A 27689-nucleotide genomic window follows, 5' to 3' on the forward strand; every position below is an offset into this window, starting at 1 on the left:
CAATAGTAATTGGGGCCTAGTGTGGTTGTGTACGTGTGATATACATACACTTTTTTTGGATCATATTTTCTATTCCGCTATTTAATCAAAAACCTTTGGGGATCAGTTAAATTGGGGGATAGTCTGTGTCGGTACGTGTGAGAGAGATCCACCTTTCCAAGTTGTTGGGGTTCATCTCATACTTCTGAAGGTTTGAGGGTGCTGCCTGTTCCATACCCCCCCTACTCCTCATCTAGCCTTTTAGGGGTACAAACAATAGTAATTGGGGCCTAGTGTGGTTGTGTACGTGCGAGATACATACACTTTTTTTGATCATATTTCCTATTCCGCTATTCAATAAAAACCTTTGAGGATCAATTGAATTGCGGGATAGTCTGTGTCGGTACGTGTGAGAGAGATCCACCTTTCCAAGTTGTTGGGGTTCATCTCATACTTCTGAAGGTTTGAGGGTGCTGCCTGTTCCATACTCCCCCTACTCCTCATCTAGCCTTTTAGGGGTACAAACAATAGTAATTGGGGCCCAGTGTGGTTGTGTACGTGTGATATACATACACTTTTTTTGGATCATATTCTCTATTCCGCTATTTAATTTAACTGGGCCTCCATGCGAGACCTGTGTGCCTTGTTGCGCTGTTTTGAGTACTCCACCAACATGGCCAGTGGCAATGACGCCGTTCTCAGCTTAACTATCCCACTTCTATGCCTCCTTGAAAAAACAATTCGGGCGATGATGGAAGAGGATGTGGCACAGGATGAGGAGGAGGAGGAGGATGAAGAGGTAACATTTCCAAGGCTTTCAGGGCAGTCATTCGCAAGGGGCTCCGAGGGTGGGTTCCTGCACACGCAAACGCCAGGGACGCAATTGTCCAGCAGGGGCACAGTTCTGGAGGATGAGGAGGATGAGGAGGAGGAGGAGCTGGAGGAGGAGATGGAACCATGTTCACAGCAGGGTGGCACCCAGGCCAGCTCATGGCCATCACTGGTGCGTGGCTGGGGGGATACAGAGGACACGGACGATACACCTCCCACAGAGGACAGCCTTTCGTTGCCTCTGGGCAGCCTGGCACACATGAGCGATTACATGCTGCAGTGTCTCCACAACGACCGCCGAGTTGCCCACATTCTAACTTGTGCTGATTACTGGGTGGCCACGCTGCTGGATCCCCGTTACAAGGACAACGTACCGTCCTTAATTCACTCACTGGAGCGCGATCGCAAGATGCGCGAGTACAAGCGCACGCTGGTAGACGCCATGCTGCTGGCATTCCCATCTGACAGCGGGGCCACAGTGGAAGCACAAGGCAGAGGAGGAGGAGGAGGAGGTCGCCAACGCAACCAGGGCACCGCCAGCACCTCAGAAGGCAGGGTTAGCATGGCCGAAATGTGGAAAAGCTTTGTCAGCACGCCACAACAAACAGCAGCACCAGCAGCTCAGATGGAACGTCTTAGCAGGAGGCAGCATTTTACCAACATGGTGGAGCAGTATGTGTGCACACGCCTACATGTAGTGAATGACGGGTCTGCCCCCTTCAACTTCTGGGTCTCCAAATTGGGCACATGGCTTGAGCTTGCCCTTTACGCCTTGGAGGTGCTGGCGTGCCCTGCAGCCAGTGTATTATCTGAACGGGTATTTAGCACGGCTGGGGGCGTTATAACAGACAAGCGCAGCCGCCTGTCCAGAGACAATGTGGACAAGCTCACGTTCATTAAAATGAACCAGGCATGGATCCCACGGGACTTTTCCGTACCTTATGCAGAATAGCAATGGATACCGACCTTACCCACCCATTGTTCCATTTTTGCTCTTTCTCACTCTTTTGGGGTGTACCCTCATTTAAAATTTTTGAAAAGAAGCAGTGTTGGCTACCTCGTCCTCCTCCTCAGGGCCAGATTAATGTAGGGGCTATTGGAGCTGCAGCTCCAGGCCCCTACCTTTTATATAGGCCCCGGGTTGGCCATATTCACTGTTACCGCTCTTCTGTCACTTGTAAACACAGAAGTCTGGCTTCTATGCTCGCTTCCCCAGGCAGCACCCTCAGAACCTCCCCACACAGCGTGAAGGCCGGACAAGGAGGGATAGTTGGCGATGCATGGATGTGTTTATGGGCTTCAGAGACAGCATCCCATGTTGAATTAGGCATGCATGGCTGCACCCTTCCTCCTCTGGGTGCATGGCAAGGCACGGCCCTTAAGGCCCTTCAAAATCCTCAGCACCAAGCCCATGATGCTGTTAATCCGGCCCTGGTCCTCCTCCACCGCCGCTTCCACCTACACCGCCCATAGGTGTGCGCAGCCTATTGCATTAAGGTGTGCACCCCAAAGTTGAAATACACATGCATGTGTTTGCCAGCAGGGAGAGTAATGTATCGGGGCCATGTACCTGTAGGCAAGGAGAAATAGAGCAGAGCAGGTCCCAGGGAGATCTTTCCCATCTCCTCACTGGCAATGCTATGTGCCCTAGGTGATTAGGGTGTGCCCAGGCACACCCAGCACACCCTGTGCGCACGCCTATGTCACCGCCACATCCACCACCACCTCAACCTCCCTCCTACTCCATATGGGCCTCGTCCTTCAGAGATGAAGAAGAACATTGTTTTATTTTTCTGTTTTTTTTTTGTTGTTTTAAGTTATTTCCCTATCCACATTTGTTTGCAGAGCACTTGCCATGCTCTTAATTACGTTTTGCTGCCATTTGCAGCACTCTAGCCCTTTCCTTTGGTGTTTTAGAGCCATTTTAGTGCCTTAAAGTTCGGGTCCCCATTGACTTCAATGGGGTTCGGTGTCCGGGAAAAGTTCGGTAAAAGTCCGGGACACGGACCCGGACTTTTTTTTAAAGTTCGGCCGAACCCGTCGAACACGGACATCTAGGTGTTCGCTCAACCCTACTTGTTATATGTTATTGCATCACGAAGCTTAACACTGTATGTGTACGATGTTCATTCTACTTGCTTGCACTGTTGTATTTCCTGAAAAATTCAATGAAGACATTTTAGAAAATCTTTTGCTACATCTGTTTCATAAGTGCAAAAAAAAATGGTCTTGTTAGAAAATCAGAACTGCCCTATGCAGACTTTGTGTTACCTCAAAAAAAGCTATTTAACCCTCCCAGTTTTTAACTTGTGACTAGAGAATGATTAGCCTGTAAGGCATTCTCTGATTGAAAGAAGAGAGGCTGTGACATTCATCCACACCTCCTCCATTAACAGAGCACTATGTATTCTGTGAAAAGAATGCAACATGTTTTCTCAATGGAGGGTTTGCAAAGCGAACGACCCTTTGTTAAAGAGGAGTGAAAGTCTCTAATATCATTTTCAGTAAATACATCTTCTGTTTGTTTAGCAAGAATTTTGTTCAATGAGGATATTTTTTTAAATCTAAAATGAAGTCTTTGGTTGTAAAATATGCTGAATAATACCTTGGTATCAAAGTCTGCCAGCAGCCATTCCATCTATGGGCACCTGGAGCCACCAATGTTCACTCCTGGATTATGTGCAGCTGGCTTGCACATGCAAATAAATCACACTGCGCAACACCCACAATTGCTGACAAGCTGCTATAGCAATGGCAGCATTGGCTTAAGTCCCTGCCTATAGCAACTTGCCAACAATATTGAACCTGGAAGAGGCACGTGAAATACCGTGATGATTACAGCCCGAAGGCTCCTGGTATTGATTACACGGATCTCTCAGGAGTCGACAGGCAATACATATGACGTTAATTGCCTAGGCGTCCAAATACAGAAGCCACTGGAGGATTGAAAAAAAATAGGGTATTTATACAGAGGATAAAACCTTGGAATATCCAAACACAGCATAACTTGGGCTTACATCTACAATTACACTGACTTGTAAAATTGGGTGAAGATCCGCTTACGGAAACAGTTTTAGCACTTACTATACCCACTTGAGCTCTGAAAGGCTTTACTCCCTTCATGACCAGGCCATTTTTTGCTATTTATCACTTTGACACTTTAAAAGAGAAGTTTGAGATTTAAAAAAAAAAAAAAAAACAATTATGCTCATGCTGTGAGAACTGAGCAATCAAACACCGCTGAATGCTCAATTCTCCCCTCCACTCTGAGCAGAGAGCTGTAAATGTCAGTAGTGGCTCTCTGCTCCCCCCTCCAGTATTCACTGGAGTACTGGACTGGGGAGGGGGCTAGCTCAGCAGATCGCTGAGAGGTTGAGCCAGGTATCGGTCTAGACATCTGGTTGCCGAGAGCAAGCTTTAGCCCCCTGTCTGCTGAAAATTGGTCACAGGGGTGCAGAATGAATTTCACTCCTGTGATCCAGAAAAAAACTGTGACCCGTGAAAAGTTTTGGCCATACTTCTCCTTTAACTGGTAAAAATCCCAATAACTGTATATTGATTGGTTTGTGTGAAAGATATAGCATTTAAAAACTATGGTTTATATACTGGAATGTATGTTTTATACTGTTAATGGCGGTGAATGATTAGCGACTTATAGTGGGACTGTTATAGTGTGGCAGGTAATCTTACAATAACTGATGCTGGGAGGGAACTAACTGACACTGATATCACCAATGACACTAATACAGTGATCAGTGATATTACTATACAATGTCACTGTACTAATGACACTGGCTGGAAAGGGGTTAACATCTCGGGGTAATCAAGGGGTTAAGTGTGTGCCTTACAAGTGTTAATGTGTGTATTATGTGCTGCTTTTTATTAAAAATCTATGTGTTACTTCTCCCCTGCCCAGGGAGAAGAAACAAGGAGATTGTCCCCTCTGTTTGTACACAGGGCTCTGGGCTGTGATTGGACACATCCAATCAACTGGTCCCAACCATGAATTATTGTCTGGGACCTGCTGACAAAATCCTGCTGTATCTATTTACAGCGAGAGTCTTTGGGGGAGGGGGGGGGGGCGTGCTTATTCGTCCTGAACCTTGAAGAAGGCGGAGACATACAGGTATGTTTCTGTGCCTGTAAGGGCCACCCATCCAGAGTACAATGCAGGTGGGAGGTCCTACAGAGGATACTGTACAGGGTGAATGAAAGTAAGGATAAAAGGAAGAATTTTTTTTCAGAACACACATGGTGCACTCTTCAGTAGGGCTAGTTTATTTTTACAGTGCACATGTTTAACCACTTCCCGCCCGCCCTATAGGCGATTGACAGCGGGAAAGTGGTTGCATTCTCCTGACCGGACTTCATATGACGGTGGCAGGATAATGCGCTCTGCGCGCCCCCTCGGGGGCGTGCGGAGCGGCGATCGGTGATGTGGCGTGTCACTCTGACAGACCGCATCTCCGATCTCGGAAAGGAGCCTACTTACGTAGGCTCTTTACCATGTGACCAGCTGTGTTTAATCACAGCTGGTCACATAGTACACAGGAAGAGCCGTTGATCGGCTTTCCTTAGTTCGTGCCTGAAAGGCATGAGTAGAGGAGAGCCGATCTGTGGCTCTCCTGACGGGGGGGGGGGTCTGCACTGGTAATCAGATCATTGATTACCAGTGCAGACCCTTGGGGGGTGCCACTAGAACCACCAGGGATGCCCACCTATGACCCCAGGGATGCCCACCTTTGACCCCAGGGATGCCCACCATGGCCACCAGGGATGGCAATCAGGGCTCAGGGAGCCCGCCAGTGCCCTCCACATCAGTGCTGCCCACCAGTGCCCATCATTGCCATCTATCAGTGCTGCCCACCAGTGCCCATTATTGCCCACCAGTGCCGCCTATTAGTGCCTATTAGTGTGGCCCATTAGTGCCCATCAGTGCCACCTATCAGTGCCCATTAGTGCCGTCTATCAGTGCCCATCAGTGCCACCCATCAGTGCCCATAAATGTCGTCTATCAGTGCCCAGAAGTGCCACCTATTAGTGCCCACTAATGCTGCATATCAGTGCTACCTTTCAGTGCCACGTATCAATGCCCATCAGTGCTGCATATTAGAGCCACCCCATCAGTGCCATCCCTTCAGTGCCACCCCATCAGTGCCTGTCAGTGCAGCCTCATCAGTGCTCATCAGTGCAGGAAAAAACATATCTATTTACAAAATTGTATAACATAAACAAAAAAGAAAAAACCTTGCGGTGATCAAATACCACCAAAAGAGAGCTCTATTTGTGGGGAAAAAATTACATGAATTTGGTTTAGGTACAGTGTTGCTTGACCGCGCAATTGTCATTCAAAATGCAACAGCGCTAAAAGCTGAAAATTGGCCTGGGCAGGAAGGAGGTGAAAGTGCCATGTATTGAAGTGGTTAAATATTGTGTTTGGCAGGGTTTAAAGAGTAACTCCACTTTACCTGTGAAAAAAAAACAATATCCTCTGGATGATCAATATACATTGCAGGGAATTTAACAAATATCCTACCTAATTCTGCTCTAAAAAAAGCAGTTTGTTCTTTTGTGTCTTTTGAATTCTTATTCGGAATGGGAATGATTTGATCAGCTGATACACTTGCAGGGCTCTCATGAGAAAAATTGCAAGGTCTGCATCCCTTTAGAAGTGATTAACCTTAAGGATCATCTCACCAAAAAAATTACATTTTTTGTTACAACCTTGATTGTATTTTAGCGAAGAACAAATATATACATAACGGATATTTGTTATTTGTACCCCCAACCAATGTGAAGTAGACAATGAAGAGCTAATAAACAATGCATGAAAATGACACAGTAAGCATTTAATGAGCAGTTAGAGGAGGCTACATAGTAAAGGTTTATGTGCATTTAATGGAGCTTGCAAAGTAATAGAGTTAAAGGTTAGTTTACATTAAATAAAAAGTATCCAATAAACAGCTAATGTACAGTGACTGGATATGCAGTAAACAAGAAATGTAGAGTGACTGAGGTTTGAAAAGTAAAGACTGTCTGCTTTTTTTGCCCTCTTGCGAGGACATTTATTTGTTTATAATTGTTATTTCAAAAGCCTCCTCTGTCTCCATGAATCCTGGATTACAAATGGCGTTTTCAGAACTGTAAACTAATGGGCATGGATCCCCCAGACTTGAAGAAGAACATAACAATTAATTTTCAGTTTTTGTTTTTTTCTTTGGTAAAGCTTAAGGGCTCTTTCACACGGGCGATCCGATCAGATCCGCCTGTCAGTTTTTTAGGCGGATCTGATCGGATCCTCCATGCAGCTCTATGGGACAGCGGGTGTCAGCGGAGACACCTCCGCTGACACCCACTGCCATCCGTATCCGATCCTGTCCGTGAAATCTGGACGGATGGAAACCCTATTTTTCCATCCGTTCAGTAATCGGATCGGATCTGATGAGAGCGGACAGGCGGTCCGCTCTCATCCGATCCCCCATAGAGGGCAGCGGGGGCTGAGACACCTCCCTCTCCGCTCTGCAAGCGGAGACGGAGCTGTCATCCGCCGGCTCAGCGGGGATCGTGGATCGATCCCCGCTGAGCAACACGGATCCGCCTACGGACCGTGTGAAAGAGGCCTTACATATTCTTCATTGTAATCTTGTCACATAGAAACAAATTAATACGATATGGTATTCTAAATTGTGCATGCTGTGGTCTTACTTTTTGTATTACATGTATTTTTCCCATTACCGGCAGTCCCCAGGTTACAAACATCCGACTTACAAACGACTCCTACTTACATACGGAGGGAGACAACAGAAAGTGAGAGGAAATCTACGCATAGGAAGGGAAATTCACTCCTGGAAGAGTTCTCATGGGAAAAAGATGTCTCCACTGAAGCTTTATCACCAATCCTTGTTTCCACAACAACCCAACATTTTTCAAAATCCAATTGTCCCAGGGAAAGAAAGTGAGGTGACATCCTTTGAACAGAGGCACAGACAGCAATACAAACCTTACAGAGGTGTCTAAAAATTATTGTTTTGGCTGGAGATACACTTAAAAAATGTACCAGTTCCGACTTACAAACAAATTCAACTGAAGAAGAAACCTACAGACCCTATCTTGTTTGTTCCCCCGGGGACCGACTGTTTATTTATTTGTCCCATCTGTACTTATCAAAAGAAGAACATTACAACATAATGCCGATGCTGGTAATTATCTGTACAAAATGTTTTTCTTTTATTAGATTTTTGTACAAAGCATAAAAACATATAAAACAAGGATATTTAACAAGGTATCCATGAAAAATATGGATGTAATAAGGCTATAACAGACATTACATTACATTTAGGCAAACAAGAAAAGTATTTTATTAGAACCAAAGGGCATTTATTAGCAAAACCTAAATCTCAATCTAAAAACATTAGAATATGAAAAATTTAGATTTTGGGTAACTGTAAATGTAAATATTTAGTGAAAAGTAAAAAATAGTATAACCAAGCCATTTAATGACATGAAGTCTAACATGCTTAACTAAAGTTTATTAAAAACTTCCCTTACACTGTAAACTTTTTATTGTCCAGCATGAGACCCTTTTGAAAAATTTTCATAACTGACCAAACAAATTCGTATTGCTTGTTGACATTAATTGGGACTCATCCTGCCATTTTTAGAGGTCAGTATATAGCTTCTTTGGGAAATCTTATCACTGCACCAGATCTGTGAATCTGAGTTTTCCCAATCTCTCTCCTGGATCTGATCCAGCACAGGCACAGAATCATAGGAGCAGATAGTTAACCGGAGAATAGGGGTAGCCTATTGGTAAAGCAGCATTAAGCCAAAAAGCAAACATTTATTATATTACAGCTCATCAAATCTTAGATGTAATGGCTGCATTGGTTTTCTTTTTTAGGCTTACTTTTTCATATTTTTCACCTGGTGATCCAGCCAGTAAGTCTTTTATTTTTCAACAGAACAAGCTGTCCTGCAAAAGCAGTAGATAGCCTCCTTCACAAGGGGTATATGCTTCCATGCCACATGTGAGGGCCATTTATACCTGCATTAAGATGCACATTTGTTTTGTGCAAGCAATCTCATAGCTGTCAATTGGGGCACAACAGCTGCAGATACACAGCCACTGCTCCCAATGTAACCATATTGGTGCAGGTTTAAAGGCCCCCGAATGCACCCTTAGAGGGCTGAGACAAACCATTTACCACAGGTATGCTTACAATGGTCAGCTTTTATTTATTTATGTAAAATCTTCATCCCTAAAGATAAAAAGATAAAAAAAAAACCTGTTGCTGTGACTGTTTAAAAAGTATTAGCTGGAACTTCAGGCATTCTAATACAACCTAATACTGGAGGTGTGTCACTGGCCAGGTTACCAGGTGAAAACAGAGGGGGAAAAGCCTAAAAAGATAACTAATGCAGCCACACCATTTAGGGATTGGTAGGGGGAAATATATTAAATTTTTGGTTTAATGCCGCGTTAACCACAAGCACTTAAAGTACGCTATTTCTTTGTGATCAATACTACCTTGAATATGTCAATGTGCATTTCTGTACAAACAGAAGGGAAAATTTTAATTATGCTATAATTTGACAACTCATTTAAATCAAACTTCAGCCATTGTAAACTTTTAGAAGCAAAGCTTTGCCAAAGTGGATCCACAAGAAACACACTATTACAATCCTCTATAACACTATTCAGCTAGAAAAGTGTTCTCTAACCAGCTCTTTGTTACTGGTTTCATCTTGATGCCAAATCCATTTCTTTCTAATTCCTGGGCTAAGCCCAACATACCCATTATCGCTCTGTCCACTAAGACTCCTTTAATGGCAGATAAGTCCATTCTTACTTGTGGTTGGATAATACATAACTCTAGAAGGTGGTTCTTAGCTCAAAAGTTAGGAAAGTTCAAATCCTAGCATGGAGGTGAAACCAGGACCAGGCAGGTTCACAAAAGAAGCTTCTCCAGCTAATAAATGTGATGTACAAGCTGCGCTATCTGCGCCAATGCGTGGGTTTGCTTTAAGACTGAATACTCATCATTGCTCATCCAGTGAATGTTGTAAAACCAGAAAACAAACTGAAGAACAAAAATGTTTTTCTCATTTTCCCTTGTGAACAACAAAGAGCAAAGTAAATAAGCAGAAGAATGTTAAGTCTCAAAGTGGAAAAAAGAAATCGTTACATAAAAAAATATACCGAAAGCCAGTGCAATTGTTTTCAAGCTTACATAAAAGCATTGTTATTATTTAGTGCTGATTACAGCTGTGGGAAAATGGTTGATTATGAAAAATCTGAATCTCTTTGATATGCATATTTGATATGTTGTTCAGTCTGATTAGGCAGAGAAATAATAAAATATTTAGTGTGATTATACAGAGTGATTTAAATAAAAGGATTGGGTTGGCATATTTAGGTGTGAGAAAATATAATTAATTATCTCTTTAGAATGCAGAGATGAATTTCTTTGGACAGATAGAGTAGGTGGTAACAGTTCCTTGATGTTTTTCACTGAGTTCAAATTGTATCAAAACTATTTTCTTTCCATGGAATTGTCAGTCCACATGTAGAGAGAAGGGTAATCAGCTGCCAAAGAAGAAGAGAGAATTTCAGTTAGGGTACATACTGTGGTCAGTTATGCTAACACGGGCAAGCAAGGGGGGTTGTATACATCTGGTATCCTCCCTCTAATCAGGAACATTGCAAAATATTAAAAGGAGCAACAATATTGCAATTTTTATAGGATCCCAGAACTTTATGATGTTATTTTGTTGATCAAGGTGATTGGTAAGAGTATAGGTTTGCAAGGTCTTATGTCCAAGTTATATCATTTCTAAAAAGCATACATTATTAAGCATTTATTTCAAAATTGAAAGTGAACCTGTATGTAACCCTGACAACAAACTTCTATTTTTTCTCCCTTTTAGTCCAGTGGAGAGGCTGCAAATGGGTGACTGACCTATGAGATTGAGGATATATGTGGTTGTCTAAGCCCTCCTTTTTTTGGACTTCATACTATAAGAGGGCATTGGCTTGGTCATTACCTTTCTAGGATATGCGTTTATGGGCATCTCCTGGCTTTGGTTGGCAGTGTTTCAGCCTTGAGCTCCTGTAGTAGTATGCAGTATGGAAATTTGACAGCAAGAACCCCCCTGTTCGTGGTTGTTTGCAATGTCGATCTACTACTAATGTGCTTTTTCTTTGGCCTACTTTCTTTCCGTCCCTGTATTATGGTCCTCTGCTATACCTCCCCACTGCCCAGAACGATCTGATTGGTCCTTTTAATTACACTTCCATTGTTTTTAATTAAGAGAGCATTATGGATAACTGTCGTAAGTGAATATGATAATCTGAAGAAGTGGAGTCTAACTGAGAAATGCTTAATCATATCCACACACTTGACAGTATCTTGTTTGTATTATACAAGCTCATGATGAATTCAATTCTATACATGCTATAATACTATTTAACTTTGTATAATAAAGCTTTCAATGTTTTATATAAGTATTTGGTGTATTTGTTTGGGAATATGGAAATACCAGCAGGTCACTCTTGAAAGCCCCCACTAATGTTTCTTTTTACTTTTTTTACTTTTTTGAAGTGGTGACCCCCCTGGTATTTATAACTCTTTGACTCCCATAGCTGTTCTTCTACAGCCCCACTGTATACATAATTTTTCTGCTAAACCCTGACAACAAACTTCTATTTTTTCTCCCTTTTAGTCTGATAAATATATCATTGGGTTATATCTCTTCCAGAAATCCGATGAGCTCACAACTACTTCTGGCAACTTTTTTAAGTTAGCGTTGCTTTCAGCTCTCTCTTTGGACTACAGAACATCACCTCCTTAGTGTATGTTATGGACAGGGGAAGAGGTGTTTTTTATTCCCAACACACTTTCTATTCTAGGGTGGCAATGATTTTGCTGTAACTGTTCTTAATATTATACAAGACACCTACAGTCACAGACTTTTTGAGACATGTGCTGCCAACAGACAATATCTAAAAGATTGGAAAAGGTTGACTTTTGTAATATTATTATGCACTGCCTTGCCTACTAAGAGTATCTGTTTAAAATGCATGGACAAGTAAAGTGTATAGAAGATGTGCATGCTGGGGGGAAAACCCTCCTGAAACAAATTCATAATGGTAAAGGAACAGTGTTGTTACTCTACAAGAGAATTAGGTATTATTTAGTACTCATTTAGTATAAGTTGATTACTCTGAAAAAAATACCTTTCTTTTGGAAGTGAACAATTAAAAACTGCTGAACTACAATTATTTGATAAATTAATGGAGACTGTGTTTACCCTTTTCACTTAAAAAGTTAACAAAATGGGGCTGATTTACTAAAACTGGAGAGTGCAAAATGTGGTGCAGCTGTGCATGGTAACCAATCAGCTTCTAACTTCAGTTTGTTCAGCTAAACTTTGACAAAAAAATGGAAACTGATTGGTTTCTATGCAAAGCTGCACACCCCAGTTTTAGTAAATCAACCCCAATGAGTAATTTAACTAGTGGTGACTATACGTTTTGCAAATAACAAAAAGGTTGATTCACTAAAGCCAAGGCTGTTCACTTTTCAGTGTGAATGTTTACCTAAATGGAAATGAAGGTGTGTTAATTTTAAATTCCTACTTGTGTGCAAGGAAGATTAAGAAAAAAATCAGCACTCTTGCTTTCAAATGATTGAATGATTGAAAGTGAATAAACATTCTCCACATCTTTATTAAATCAGTCACTATGCCTATATACCCTAGTAAAAAAAAAAAAAAAAAAAAATATTGTAGATTCGTTTTCCACAGAATCCAATTCTATATTTGTGCTAATTTTAAATTTGATATGAAGAGGCATACTGATAATTTCAGTTCAAAAAACGATGCACCGTGACATCAAACCTTTCCAAATAGAAATATAGAGGCTGCCATTGCTGATTTCCTCCAGAATGTTAACTATGGAAACTAAATAAAGCAATGTTTTGTTCACCCGAACACACAATCAAGTTCAGGAAAGTTATGAATAAGCCAGATTTTTCCTTGTACATGACTGAATGAGGTTATGCTAAGTGAATATACTGTTGTTGTGAATAGGTCAGGAAAACTTAGTAAATTAGTCATTGGGTTTTTTATTTTCTAAGCATGGAACCTGAAATCAAATACGCAGAACAGAAGAACAGAAAAGTTAAAAAAAGTCAGGAGTTTGTATCTGCATAATCGATCCAATTATTAAAGTTAGAGTTTCAGCATAACTGGTGGACAACTAGCCTTTTGAGAAGAAGAGGTCAGCATTTTAAGTCCACAGAATGAGTGCCAGACTTTTATAGTTATTTATTACTGATAATCCCCCTTATCAGGGCTCAGGTGAAAACAATGTTTCCTAAAGGACTCCAATCTAAAGACTCTTTGGCAGTGTTCTATGTTAGTTGTGCTCAGCACTTCTAGTATACGTTGATCGTGACTGACATACATTACCCCCCAATAGTCTTTAACCGGTTCCAGACCGCCCACCGCATATATACTGCGGCAGGGCGGCCCTCCTGCGCGAACCGACGTAGGGCTACGTTGGTCATGTGCCAGCAGCTAGGGGGCGAGCGTGGCACGCTCCCATCCCCACTCGGTGCACGGGGCAGGCGGCTCCAATTGCTGCTTGACATCCGCGATCCCTCCCCGCTGAGAGAGAAGAACGGTCAGCTGTTGTAAACACAGCTGACCATTCTTCTCTCTGGAATGATAACAGAGCTCCTGTGATCCTTCTATGTAGGAACACAGGTCGCTATGGTCATTTCATAACCCCCACCCCCTTACAGTTAGAATCACTCCCCTAGGCTCTAATTTTACCCATTGATCACCCACAGTGTTAACCCCTTCGCTGACAGTGTCATTATTACAGTAACAGTGCATATTTTTAGCACTGAGTACTGTGGTAATGTCACTAGTTCCCCCAAAAGTGTCAAAAATGTCAGTTAGGGGTACAATTTGCCTGCTGCAATGTCGCAGTCCCGCAAAAAATTGCAGATCGCCGACATTACTAGTATAAAAAAACAACAATAAAATGACATAAATCTTTCCCGTAGTTAGAAGACGCGATAACTTTTGCGCAAACCAATCAAAATATGCTTATTGCGATTTTTTTTTTACCAAAAATATGTAGCAGAAAACAAATTGGCCTAAAATGTTAAAAAATTTTGATTTTACATTTTTTTGGGAAATGTTATATAGCATAATGTGCAAATATTGTTTTTTTTTTTTCAGAATTGTCGCTCTTTTTTGTTTATAGCGCAAAAAATAAAAATCACACAGGTGATCAAATACCACCAAAAAGAAAGCTCTATTTGTGGGAAAAAAGGACATCAATTTTGTTTGGGTACAGCGTCGCATGACTGCGCAATTGTCTGTTAAAGTTGCGCAGTGCCGAATCGCAAAATATGGCCTGGTCATTAAGGGGGAAAATCTTCCGGTCCAGAAGTGGTTAAATTGCCTAAAGAGTATTTTTGGATGCATTGTCAATTTCATTTGAGCCTTGATAAAGGAGGATTTGTGCCCCAAAATGCATTGGCTACCATTTTTTTTTTTTTTAACTTGAGTTTTATTGAGTTATGAAATGTTTACAAGTAACAGAAGTCATACATCTTATAACAGGTGAATATTGGCTACAATTGTATCTCCTTGCTACCCCCATTGTCATCCACAACAGAATAAATAATTATGGAGTTTTAAGATGATCTTTTATTTGGGTTTCTTAATTTGGGAGGTCATCGTCCATTTGGAGGACCTCCTCTTTGTGGTAGAGCTGCCAAGGTCTAGTCATCTAGCCGAACCAACACCTCCGGTTTTGATGGATACTAAGATCCAGGGACTTATTTCTTCTTATTTTGGAGCATGGCAGCAATGACAGCCTAAATCATTTTTCTCAGGAATGGTTTCTTTAACAACATCCTTTCATTCTTTTCAGCTAAGCTCAGTTTACCAACAAAAAGATCTAATTAAAAAACTGTAAAATGGATTTGCATGCTTTCACTGCAATATGTTGTTGTATAGAGAAGATATGTTATTAGCAAGCTTATAATAAAAATCAGTAAATAGCTGATGGGTTTTCTGATAATGTGTGATACAAATCACACATAGCTTCATTATTAACATCACAAACAACAGAAACATAGATAATCAGGTGCAGAGTTTAGCAGATAATTGTGGTAGCACTGCATATTTATTATGCTCCCAACAGGAGTACAAACTTCACAACTAAACTCTAATAATGATCTGTTCAGTCTCACCTCTCATTAGAAATCTTTATTCTTAGTGCAGACACAGGAACTTGCTCACAGTGAAAAAAGTTTTTCAGCCACCAGCATTTTTCAACCATTTCTGGCAAGCCTGTAAAAAACATAGCAAGCTAGATGAGTGTAAGCTATGCTTCTATTTGAATACATTTATTCCAGCTCGGTCTGGCTGTGTTCGGGAGACATGCCAGTGGATGGGTCAGGCTCTGTTACGTGATTCAATTCCCTTGGCTTACAAGCTGACTTACAAGTTAGCTGCAACTAAATGAATCAACTGTATGGCTTTAGAAATTAAATGAATATAGGTTTGTACCTTTTAATATATACAAAAAATGTGTGCAGCGTTAGAACAATATAAATTATATAATATATTATATATATATATATATATATATATATATATATATATATATATATATAAAATACCAGTGGTGGGATTCAGCTGGTTTGCACCGGTTCCATAGAACTGGTTACTAAATTTCTGCAAGTTTGCAGAACCGGCACCTTGTGAGTTTGAACATCTGTCCTCCTGATCCGCTGACCGCTGCTGCTCTCTGTCGGCACTGTCTCTCTGCAGGGAGACGACCGGAGCCCACACACAGTCACTGGTTGCTAGGCTAGAGTCGCTTAGCGTCTAGCAACCAGTGACGTCACCCCTTCTCCTTCAGGCCACCGCCTCCCAGACAGGCCAATTCCATTGGCCGAGGAGGAGGCGGGACATGGGAGAGGACTCAAGGAGACGCAGGGACTGAAGAGAAGAAGCTGCTAGTAAGGTAAGTCAAGTGCACTGGTCTGGGGGGCTTGGCAAGTTGGCACGCTGTTCACTCTGCATTGAAGGGGGCACGATGATTTCTGCATTGAAGGGGGCACGCAGCACGCTGGTCTCTGCAGACTGCATTGAAAGGGGGCACGAATGATGAACTCTGCATTGAAGGGGGCACGAATCTGATGATTTCTGCATTGAAGGGGGCACGCAGCACGCTGGTCTCTGCAGACTGCATTGAAGGGGGGCACACATGATGAACTCTGCATTGAAGGGGGCACGATGATTTCTGCATTGAAGGGGGCACGCAGCACGCTGGTCTCTGCAGACTGCATTGAAGTGGGCACGAATGATGAACTCTGCATTGAAGGGGGCACAAATGATGATCTCTGCATTGAAGGGGGCACGAATGATGATCTCTGCATTGAAGGGGGCACGCCGCATGCTGGTCTCTACATTGAAAGGGGGCACGGCATGAGCTCGATGATCTGTGCATTGAAAGGGGACACACTGGTCTCTGTGCATTGAAAGGGGGCACGCTGGTCTCTGTGCATTGAAAGGGGGCACGCTGGTCACTGTGCATTGAAAGGGGGAACGCTGGTCACTGTGCATTGAAAGGGGGGCACGCTGGTCTCTCTGCATTGAAAGGGGGCACGCTGGTCACTGTGCATTGAAAGGAGGCACGCTGGTCACTGTGCATTGAAAGGGGGCACGCTGGTCATTCTGCATTGAAAGGGGGCACGCTGGTCACTGTGCATTGAAAGGGGGCACGCTGGCCACTGTGCATTGAAAGGGGGCACGCTGTTCTCTACATTGAAGGGGGCACACTGGTCACTGCATTGAAGGGGGCATGCTTGTCACTGTGCATTGAAAGGAGGCACGCTGGTCACTGTGCATTGAAAGGGGGCACGCTGGTCATTTTGCATTGAAAGGGGGCACGCTTGTCACTGTGCATTGAAGGGGGCACGCTGGTCATTCTGCATTGAAAGGGGGCACGCTGGTCACTGTGCATTGAAAGTCGGAACTGGTTACTAACATTTTTGAATCCCACCACTGTATAATACATAATAAAATGCTAAGTGCTGTGCTTATGAACTAAACAGTCTAAAGGTGCATAAAAAGTCCATAATCCAAAGATTGTAATAAAGTATCCATCCTGCATATAGAGTGTCAGAACACTCACCAGATGTAATATCAAATATTGCAGTGAAAATAGATACACCAGGGGTAAATAATAATCTTGAAAAGGTGCTCCTCCTCCACCATATGTATGCACCCACCAGAAATCGCATATAAATGAGCCTAAACAACAATCCAAACGAAAGCTAGAAAGCCGGCATGGTCTGTAGGACCACCCCTTAGGATGCCGAGTGTTAGGTATGCTGCATAAATGCTCACCAAATGGAGCCAGAAATGCTCATATAGTGTAGTATTTATTTAAAAGTATTAAAATACATGTACTGTACATGTTTAAAAACAAACAAATGGCCAAACTCACATGGATAAACCCGCCGTTCCTGGAACAAGGATACGGCAATCTGGAGCCAGCGTGTAGGCCACTCCGGAAGCATTTGGTGTGCCAACCCGTTTTCAAAGGGATCCGCCTATCTACCTGGATAGTCATTTTATTGATATAATTTATATTGTTCTAGCACTGCACACAATTTTTATATTTATCATTTAGAAGGTTATATATTCTCCTTTTTGCGCTAGTGGATGAGGCCTTATAGCGCTCACTTAACACATGGTGTTGACCTTTCAAATATATGGTTCATAAAGTAGTTCCTTAAAAATGTCAGTCATCAAAAAGAAATGAGCATATAGCAAATAAAAGAACCAATATTATTCCATCTATCAATTTAAGTGCTCAGAATGCTGATGTATGATTACTGATAGTTTGTTATTGTGCTTTGTATATCGCGGTTATTAAAGGAAAGTCAGGTTGGTAACACAGGAAGTGCTGAAGCCAATTAATGAGCATGACAGCTAGGAACAGTGCATTACACAAGGAAAGGTTAGCCTTGGCAGCTCTCTACTTTTGGCATCATTCAGATGGCATGGATACCTGTTCTGCATGCAGGGCATGTTTGCTATTGCACTTGCATTTGCCCCGAGCTACATGTAGGCAGCATTTAGAATTGGATGCAGGTGCAGCAGTTGCATGGACAGAGCCGCATGTCAAAATTTGACTTGCATGCAGGAACAGGAGCACAGATCCGAATACAGGCAGTGTGCATTTGAATCCTTAAACCCACTCCTGCATGCATGTCATATTTTGACAGGCAGATATGTCCAGCTGTCTGTGCCTGTGCAGTTGCTACATGTGTTTCCACCTCTATAGGCTGTACATACTGTACTTCTGAATAAAGCCTAATTAAAGGAAACTGCTAAAGCCGATGAATATGGCCGGCCATGCACAGAGACAATTTTTTTCCTTCAACCTACTGGGCCATTGTCGTCTCCCAGTGTGGGGGGGGGGGGGTCATGGGAAGGCGGGGGAAGCCATCCCTGCCAGGAGAAGACAGTGATTATCGCTAGCAGCTATGGTAGCCGCTAGAAATAATCATAAGAGAATCCGTCATGCTGGTTGTACCCAATCGATCTGCCTGCCCATTAACAGCTTGAATCTTGGCTGAATCCTGCTGAACAAACCAAGATTGGAACCGTGTATTGCCAACCTAGGTATGGTAGTCAGGAAATTAACATTTTAGGGGAGGGTAGCAGGAACTAAATCATATTTCTATCTCTACAGGTTTACTTTAAAGCTGAACTCCAGGTATACAGCTGCATGCACATGTAAAATACATATGTTTTACTTTCCCCTTTCAATGGACATAGATGGAGCTGGTGTGCATGGGATTATAGGAAACTTTGGGAAACTCTGGGTGGGGGTCTCGTGGAGCCCAGATTACCTTAGAGAGGTCAGGAAACTCCTTTTTCAGCTTCCCCAGCCCCTCTTATGTGTAAGTCACCCTGTGTCTATTAGGGGCACAAGATGACCAAGAACCCCAGTTGGGTCTGCACTAATTAGACTCACGGTTCCACCACACCAGACTCAGCATTTAGTTTTACCCCTGGTATCCTGGGTTCTATATGTGTGGTTTCTGTTGAAAGAATATTGTAGGAGTGTCTCATAGGCCATTGCTAGATATTGAGGTGGGGTGGGGTATGTTATTGTTAAGTGCCTGTATCCCATTGTTCTACTGTTTCTTTCTGCCTTGGAATCAACCTATTATGGGATGTATATTTTTATTAGCTGCTAAAGGGGAGGGTGGACTGTCCAAGAGTGTATATCTTATGCTTATGTCTTATGCTTCTTACCACCCTACACTGATGTCTTGACAAGTGACTGGGTGGGTTAAGGGATCTTGGATCGTGCTGGTACCAGACAAGGGAAGCTTATATGACGGAGATACTCTTCTTGAGTAAGGGGGTCCATCACAAATAGTATAAAGAAAAATTTTAGATACTTCTACTAAGTATATCTAAAAACACATTTGATGGAAAAAAACAGATTATCAGGTATTTTTTTTAATATTCCCTGGGAATACAGTTTTAAATAAGTATAATTTTTGATCAGTCCAAAGTTATTTTCTAATTGAGAGATTTCATTTTTAAAAGAGAGGATTTGACTTATTCATGTGCATTTGCATCAATGAATAATAACACTATTTTAGTCACTAAAAAGTACTCAAAGAAAAAATTCCAACAACTCATCTGTTCTTACTGCTAATAATTGTTTACATGGAGGTTTATTTATTAATTGGTGTAAAGAGCAGTAGTCATATGTAAAGGATGGTAGCCAAAAACAACCAATAAGGTTTCATTTAAATCGTTGAAACAGGAATTCTTATTGGAGATTGTTGGGGGCAACTGATCAATGCTATTTGTTTCATTGGGTAAGCCAGATAGATAGGAAATATTTTTGTTATGGTCTACTGATGTAATCAGAAAAGGCAGAGTACCCAAGGTCAGTGTTATTTTGTGAGCAGAGATGAATAATTAACAGAAAAAATGTTACAACAAGCCGGATCCATCGCAACACTCCCAATGTCTGCCAGTATAATAGTTTGTGCTCCATAAGTGGGCTAATTGCCGCACAACTGTGCTGAAAACAACTATGACAATCACATACATGTCTAACTCATTCTATGAGCAGCTGTGTGATATATGAATAGAGGTAATGCTGTTTTCACACTCATTGAAAGGGGCCATTCTGCACAATCTTGACATCTGTTTACTCCCTCTGACTTTAGAAACAAAAAAGTACTGAGCCGTACATTCACTACCCAACACCTCCCTTTAAAACATTTGCACTGCTTTGAACATAAGGGTTGGATTACAAAGGGCTGTGCACTCTGCAGGAGCACTTGCTTTAGACTAGAGCTTAGTAAATGAGCAGAAGCTCATCTAACTTCCACCATCCAATCACGTGCAAGCAAAAATGCAGTACATTTTATTTTTCCTTGCACGTGATTGGGTATTCTAGGCAAAGTGAAGCTTTCCTCATTTACTAAGCTCCGGAGCAACTCCTCTTGCAGTGTGCAACTGCACTTTGCAAATTGCACAGTCTATTTGCCTTTAAACCAACCCTGTAGTGTTATGCTGCCTTAACCACTTACCGACCAGCCATCATAGTTATACTGTGGCAGGTCGGCTCTGTTACGTGAACTGGGGTATATGTACATCGCTTTGTGTAGCAGTTAGTGTGGGCACGCACATGCTGCTTGATTGGAGGGAGAGCCAATCAGTGGGTCCAGTGGCCAGGATGTCCACCAGGCACCCGCGATCGCACCCCATGGAGACAGAACGGCAATCTGCTGATTTAAACACGGCAGACCGCTGTTCTGTCAGTGATGAACACAGCGATCCTGTGTTCCTCCTATTTAGTTTTATTTTGTTCACCCAGTAAGCCCATCCCCCACACAGTTAAAAAGCATCCCCTAGGCACACATTTAACCCTTGAATCGTCCCTGGTGTTAACCCCTTCCCTGCCAGTGTCATTAGAACAGTAACAGTGCATATTGTTAGCACCAATTACTGTAATAATGTCACTGGTCCCCCCAAAAGTGTCAGTTAGGTGTCTGATCTGTCTGTCGCAGTGTCAAAGTCCCGCTAAAAATTGCTGATCGCCGCCATTTTGTGCAAACCAATCAATATACACTTATTGGGATTTTTTTTTTCAAAAATATGTAGCAAAATATATATTGGCCTAAAATGATGAAACATTTTGATTTTTACATTTTTTGTTTTTGTTAATGTTTTATAGCAGAAAGTAAAAAATATTCTTTTTTTTTTTTTATATCAGATTTGTCGCTTTTTCATGTTAATAGTGCAAAAAAAAATTGCAGAGGTGATTATATACCACCAAAAGAAAGATCTATTTGTTGAAAAAAAGGGAGATAAATTTTAGTTGGGTACAGTGTCGCATGACCGCGCAATTGTCTGGTAAAATAACGCAATGCCATATCAGAAAAAATGGCCTGGTCATTAAGGGGTTAAATCCTTACGGTCCATAAGTGGTTAAAAGTGTCCTACTATTTTTAATCTACTTTAGACACTGAAAGTGAATTTCCTTTTATTGTTCTCCTTGCTAACCCAGTGTCAGAAAAGGGTTAAAAAACTGAAGTGGGGTTGATTTACTAAAACTGGAGAGTGCAAAATCTGGTGCAGCTCTGCATAGAAACCAATCAGCTTCCAGGTTTTATTGTCAAAGCGTAATTGAACAAGCTGAAGTTAGAAGCTGATTGGCTACCATGCACAGCTGCACCAGATTTTGCACTCTCCAGTTTTAGTAAATCAACTTCATTGAGTCTTGTCCATCATCATACAGGTACTGCCTCTGCATCCAATGCCTGTCTAAACAAAGCCTCTACATTTTGTTTCTAAAGGTAACCTGTAATGAAAACATACTGGGTTGCCATTTCTGACTACCTTTTTACTTGATTTTAATACTTTCTGTGTAACTTAGGTTAATTTACCAAACTATTAAAGGCTTATTATTGAGCATGTTCACTTGGCTTAGTAGAAAAGTGAAGCCTTGTTCACTATGAATACCCAAACATCTGCAAAGGACATACTTTTTACCATATACCCTAAGTTTTCTTAAAGCATTTGCTACCCCAACATTTCCTATTTCTGATATGTGGCTGCTGTATCACGTACTTATATGAGGAAGTCTCCAGTTCTTTTTGTATTGCTTCCTTTGTGTAAAACCCCCTGGTGTCCCTGCCAGTCCCTCTGCTTTCCTAAATTAAAAACTGACCACACTGAAGCAGGAGAACACACGGTGGTCAGTTCTCTAGCTGTGCTGGGAACTCAGCCTGTTCTCCTCCAATGATCAGACTTGTCCCAACATGCCCTCCCCTGCAATGCCATTCACTGGAAAGATTAGAGTGCTGCTGATTCCTTCCCCCAGCTCTTATGCAGCTGAGAACAGAGAGACTGTGATCACTTATAAAAAAGGGAAAAAGGGTATTTATTTTAAATTTTTTTATCTCTACACAAATGTTTTGCCTTTCATTTCTACATTGTTTTACAAGGTAATCGTTTGCAATCACTTTACGTAAACCAATCCCACTGAGACCCCGTTCACACTGGGGCGACCCGACTTTGCCGGGCGACCTGTGAAGTCACGGTGCGCAGCTCGCACCGCGACCTCGGAGCGGCCGGCACGGACTTCATATCATTGAAGTCAATGCAGGTCGCTCCAGGTCGCCCCAAAGAAGCTCCGGACCCTTTTTCTAAGTCGGAGCGACTTGTGTCGCTCCTATTAGAATGGGTTCTGTGCTGCTCTATGGCAGGTGACCCACGGCGACTTGTCAGGCGACCAGGTCGCCTGACAGGTCGCCCTAGTGTGAACGGGGTCTGATTGTGAAAGTCAGGACGAAGCTACAAACATTGATCTGCATACTTGCTCCGGATTGGAGCTTTAAAAACAGGGTCAGCAAATCAAATTTTCAGGAGAAGTTAGAAACCTTAGCCTCCATTTACTTGTAGTACTATGTTTCTTTAAAGTGACACTAAACTCTGGTTAAAAAAAATATATTCTGTATTCCTAATTCAAAAAAGTACTTTCTATTTTTCTCAGCCGCCTCAAATACTCCAAATTCCTGTTTTTTGCCTCCAATGACCAGACTTCTGTTAGAGGATGGTTGCGTTCTTTCTCACTCCCAAGATGAACCTAGGGGTGATGGACTATGGGATTTGTAGTGTGCACAGAGCAGTGCACATGACTGCATGTAAAGTATACTGCTTGTCTCAAATAAATGGAAGTCAGGAGGGAAAGGAGAGGTTTGGGGGCACCATGGAAGATGTTACAGGGAGAAGGAAAAACACAGTAAGAAAAGAATAAATGAAAAATAGAACAAAAGTCCTTTACACAATTGATGAGTATGGACTATGCTGTAAAAAATAGGATATGTCTAAGCCACTTTTAGCATTGGTTTGAAATTTATTTAGAATGTACATAAAACTAAACATTTTCTGGTTATGTGATAAAAAAAAAAAGTGCAAATCATAAGAAGCCAGATAAATAAGCTTACCTGAATAGGGCTTTTCTGGTTCTACTGGGAGTCCTGAGTCAGAGTTGTTGGAACACACACTAGACTCGGAATTCAGCCGTACTGTAAAAAAAAAAAAATTTAAATAAATAAATAAATAAATAAATAAATATATATATATATATATATATATATATATATATATATATATATATATATATATATATATATATATATATACACACATACCGTGTTTCCCCGAAAATAAGCCCGGGTCTTATATTAATTTTGGCACCAAGAGACACAGTAGGGCTTATTTTCGGGGTAGGTCTTATAATGTTCTGTCCTGTCCCTCTCTGCCCTCCCTGTGTGCCAAGAATCCAGTGTGAACCTAAAACATAAAATACCTTCATTACATCACTGCTGTGTCTCCCACTGTCTCCTGTCTCTCATACTGTCTTTCATACCGTCTCTCATCCTCTCCTCTCATACCTTGGCTGTCAGAGGGGGATCTCAGCCCCTCCCCTCTGCAGTTTACACAGAAGCGTAGGGTAGATTAGCTTACAATAGTGTGAAATACCTTCTTCATCGCCGTTCCAGGCTCAGCTGATCTGCTGCCCTCTTCTCCCCCACTGACAGCTGGGGGTCACGGAAGCGCCGATGTATCAAAGGTATTTCCCACAATTCTAATCGAACATCTGCGCATCTGTGTAAACTGCAGAGGGGAGGGGCTGAGATCCCCCTCTGACAGCTACGGTATGAGATGAGAAAGACAGAATCAGCTGAGAGTGGAGTGGCGATCCAAGGAAAGTATTTCACAGTATTATATTACAAAAACACACATTGGACATTATTTAAAACACTAATAAAGTGCATTCTAGGATTTTTCATACACTAAACTAGGGCTTATTTTCAGGGTAGGGCTTATATTGCAGCCCTCCCCAAAAATAACACTAGGTCTTGCTTTCAGGGTAGGTCTTACTTTCGGGGAAACACAGTACCTTCTGCTGGGATAAACCAGTTAAGCAAAACACACAGTGCAATAGCCCAGAGCAACCAATCAGTATCACCCACATTGTTCTGCCTGCTTTATATTGATGGAAGATACTGTTGGGTTGAATTACTTAAAGCGTATCTCCACTTTTGTTGAGAAAAAACATTCCCCTCTAGGTGATCCCTGTACATTGCAGGGATTTTAACAAACTTTGTTGCAGATTCCTACCTTTTGTTATTCTGAAGAAATCACTGTTTGTTCCTCTGTGCTGAGTGGTTCTAATGGGAGTGGTTCCATGATTATCTGTCAGCTGTGGCAGCTGCAGAGCTCTAATGAGGAAATCTGTTGGGCCTGCATTCCTTTAGATGTGTTCCTATTGGGAGTATCTCACCAAAAAGGACATTTTGTTGCAGGGGATGCCAGAAATCTGACTTGTATCTTAGGCAGACTTTTGGTAAAATTAGGGAGCCAATCACGAAAGCAGGAAATTATGTTTCTGGGGTGTAGTCAGTACACATTCTGTGTACAGAACACCTCCAGGTAGCCATATTGCAGTGCATTTCCAGAAAATTACAACAGCTGCAGTTTGAAAAGGAAAGGTAATTTTTAATATCATTCATTTGCAATATGATTTGTGCTGCAATTGTATACGCTATATTGTTTTTTTTCTTTATTTGCTATTTTTTTTGCCACAAAAGTGGAGTTACACTTTAATCTGGAGAGTGCAAAACCTGGTGCAGCTGTGCATGGTAGCCAATCAGCTGCTAACTTCAGCTTGTTCAATTAAGCTTTGAGAAAATACCTGAAAGGTGATTGGTTTCTATACAGAGCTGCACCAGGTTATGTACTCTCCAGTTTTAGTGAATCAAACCCCTAGGTCTTCTACTACTAATGCTTCTTCTACTAATACCAATAGTTCTGATTTCACCTGCCAGTCTTAGTAAATCAGCCCCATTGTCTTTGCTATGGGTGACATACATATCTCTGCTCTCTGAATCGAGCCTGATTACCTTTTTGCACTAAGCCTGATTATGCATAGAGGTGCCTGGAAGTGTACAGAAGTTTTAGATCTCTTTTTTTGAAAAACTTTAAAAAAGCATCTATCTTTGAGATGCTTACCTCTGTAAAACTGATTCTTCGCTAAGAGGCAGCCAGCTGATGGAACAGATGCCATAGTCCCAATTCAGGCAACACAAGTATCAAGAGTGGTAGAAAATGCAGCTAAACTGTACCTGAGAGACAAAAAAAGTACAGAAACAATTATATTTAATTACAAAACAGCACAAGTCAGAACAGACAGCACTTTCAAATCTGAAACTCAAAAAGAAAAGTGACATTGCTGGGCCCATATGCACTATACGAAGCGCAGATGGTTTGGGGCCGTTTGAGGCATTTAAACCGTATTTTCAAAAAAATATCTTGCAAATTAGCTCAACAAAGAAACAGAAGCAATTTGGATTAGATAAAAAATGCAGATGACTTGTTAAACAATGTATACATTTATTTATGAGTCTGTACCTTACCTTCTGTACTGTGCTCTCTGATGAGAGTTAAATATGATTTATGCTCCATAAGAGATAAAAGCCTGCTAAGCATTTAACAATCTGCTTGCAATATTCTGAATTGTCCCGTCGAACAGGTAGGTCTAGGTCTTGCTCCAAAGCCTGTTTCTCCCCCCCGGTTTCTCAGGGAAGGTTTATATAACGGGTGCTTGCAGCAATCAGTGATGTGTCATTTGAGCTCTCATAAATATTGCCAGGTTGTAGGAGGGTTTATAGAACACAGCGTGCAAAAAGATACTTCATTCTGACATCTGCTGTAACCCAATGCAAAGAACAGAGCAGGACATGTTCACAAAGGAAACATTGGCTACATTAAATCAAGATAACTAATGATAAAGAACAGTATGATGCCTCATGTATAATAACAGAAACAAAAATCTAATTTGGAATTAAAAAAAAAAAAAAAAATCAGGTTTCTAATTGTAAAGTTTGCCAAATGCTTACACAGTTTATGAACTTTTTAGTTGAGAAATGTTCTGGCTTTTCAGAGGACAAATGTAACAGTTTTCAAAAGACAAACAAATTTGGTTTGGAGGTGAACGAGAAGTCCATATGGAATAACAATTGCTAAAAAAAACAAACCAGTCATTTTTTCTTTAACCTCTTCACCCCCTTCTTGACCAGGGCATTTTTTGCTATTCAGCACTGCGCTACTTAAACTGGAAATTGATCGGTCATACAACACTGTACACAAATAATATTTATATCATTTTTTTTCACACACAGAGAGCATTATTTTTGTGTATTTTATCTTTTTTTTTTGCTAAATAAATAAAAATATCGAAACTTTAAAAAAAAATGTTTTTTCTTAGTTTCTGTTATAAGATTTTGCAAACAAATAATCTTTCTTCATAATTGTAGTCAAAATTTAGTCTCCTACATGTCTTTGGTAAAAATAATCCAAAAAATCTGTGTATATTATTTAGTTTGTGTGAAAGTAAAGAGTCTACAAACTATAGCATATACTGTAGCTATTTACATCAGGGGCATTTACGACAGGGCCTCAACAAGATTACTTCACAGACCCTAGCTAGTGGGGTGGTAAAATACCTCTGTTTTTCATGAAATGTGTCTTAAGCATGGCTGCTTTTGTCACATGTGTTACCTTTCATGGATGCCTAACACAGATCAGAACTTTATATCTGACTGTTTTTGTTACCTGCAAATTTTGGAGGAAATTATGGGGACACTGGGGTTGATTTACTAAAACTGAAGTGTGCAAAATCTGGTGCAGCTCTGCGTGGAAACCATTAAGCTTCCAGGTTAAAGAGGTTGTAAACCCAATTTTTTTTTTTCAACCTAACCTGAAAGAGAAACCCATAATGAGCTAGTATGCATACTTACCTTAGAATGAGCCCCGCTGTGCCGCCCGCTTACCTCTATGACGGGCAACATGTTCAGTTGCCCGTCTTCTGGGATCGTGGCATCCGGCCATCTGATTGGCCGGAGCCGCGGTGACGTCACTCCCGACGGTCACGGCACGGGGCTCTGAAGGAACGGCTTCAGCGGCCGTTCCTTCAGAGCGCATGCGCCAGTGATGTCACTGGCTGCATGTAAGGTAAATATCTTCTAAACAGTACATGTTTAGGAGATATTTACAGTACCTATAGGTAAGCCTTATCATAGGCTTACCTATAGGTACAACTTGCAGAGGAGGGTTTACTTCCTCTTTAATTGAGCAATCTTAAAGCAGAGTTCCACCCAAATGTGGAACTTCCGCTCATTTGCTTCCTCCCCCCCTTTGGTGCCACATTTGGCACCTTTCAGGGGGGGGGGGAT

At 41.6% G+C, this 27689-nt stretch overlaps 1 protein-coding gene across 1 annotated transcript; it reads right to left on the reverse strand.

The window, feature by feature from the left end:
• Positions 1 to 9513: 9513 nt before the first annotated feature.
• PPDPFL (pancreatic progenitor cell differentiation and proliferation factor like) lies at positions 9514 to 26033 on the reverse strand. Its single transcript, XM_082259876.1, has 5 exons — positions 25872 to 26033; positions 25468 to 25580; positions 23397 to 23477; positions 15084 to 15183; positions 9514 to 10396 (listed from the first exon to the last, which is right to left on the reverse strand). The coding sequence occupies exons 2-5, from the start codon at positions 25520 to 25522 to the stop codon at positions 10393 to 10395; spliced, it is 240 nt and encodes a 79-aa protein (XP_082116002.1). The 5' UTR covers positions 25523 to 25580; positions 25872 to 26033; the 3' UTR covers positions 9514 to 10392.
• Between the last annotated feature and the right edge of the window lie 1656 nt (positions 26034 to 27689).

The sequence above is a fragment of the Pelophylax lessonae genome (genome assembly GCF_965119305.1).
Source record: "Pelophylax lessonae genome assembly, chromosome: 5".
Taxonomy (NCBI): Eukaryota; Metazoa; Chordata; class Amphibia; order Anura; family Ranidae; genus Pelophylax; species Pelophylax lessonae.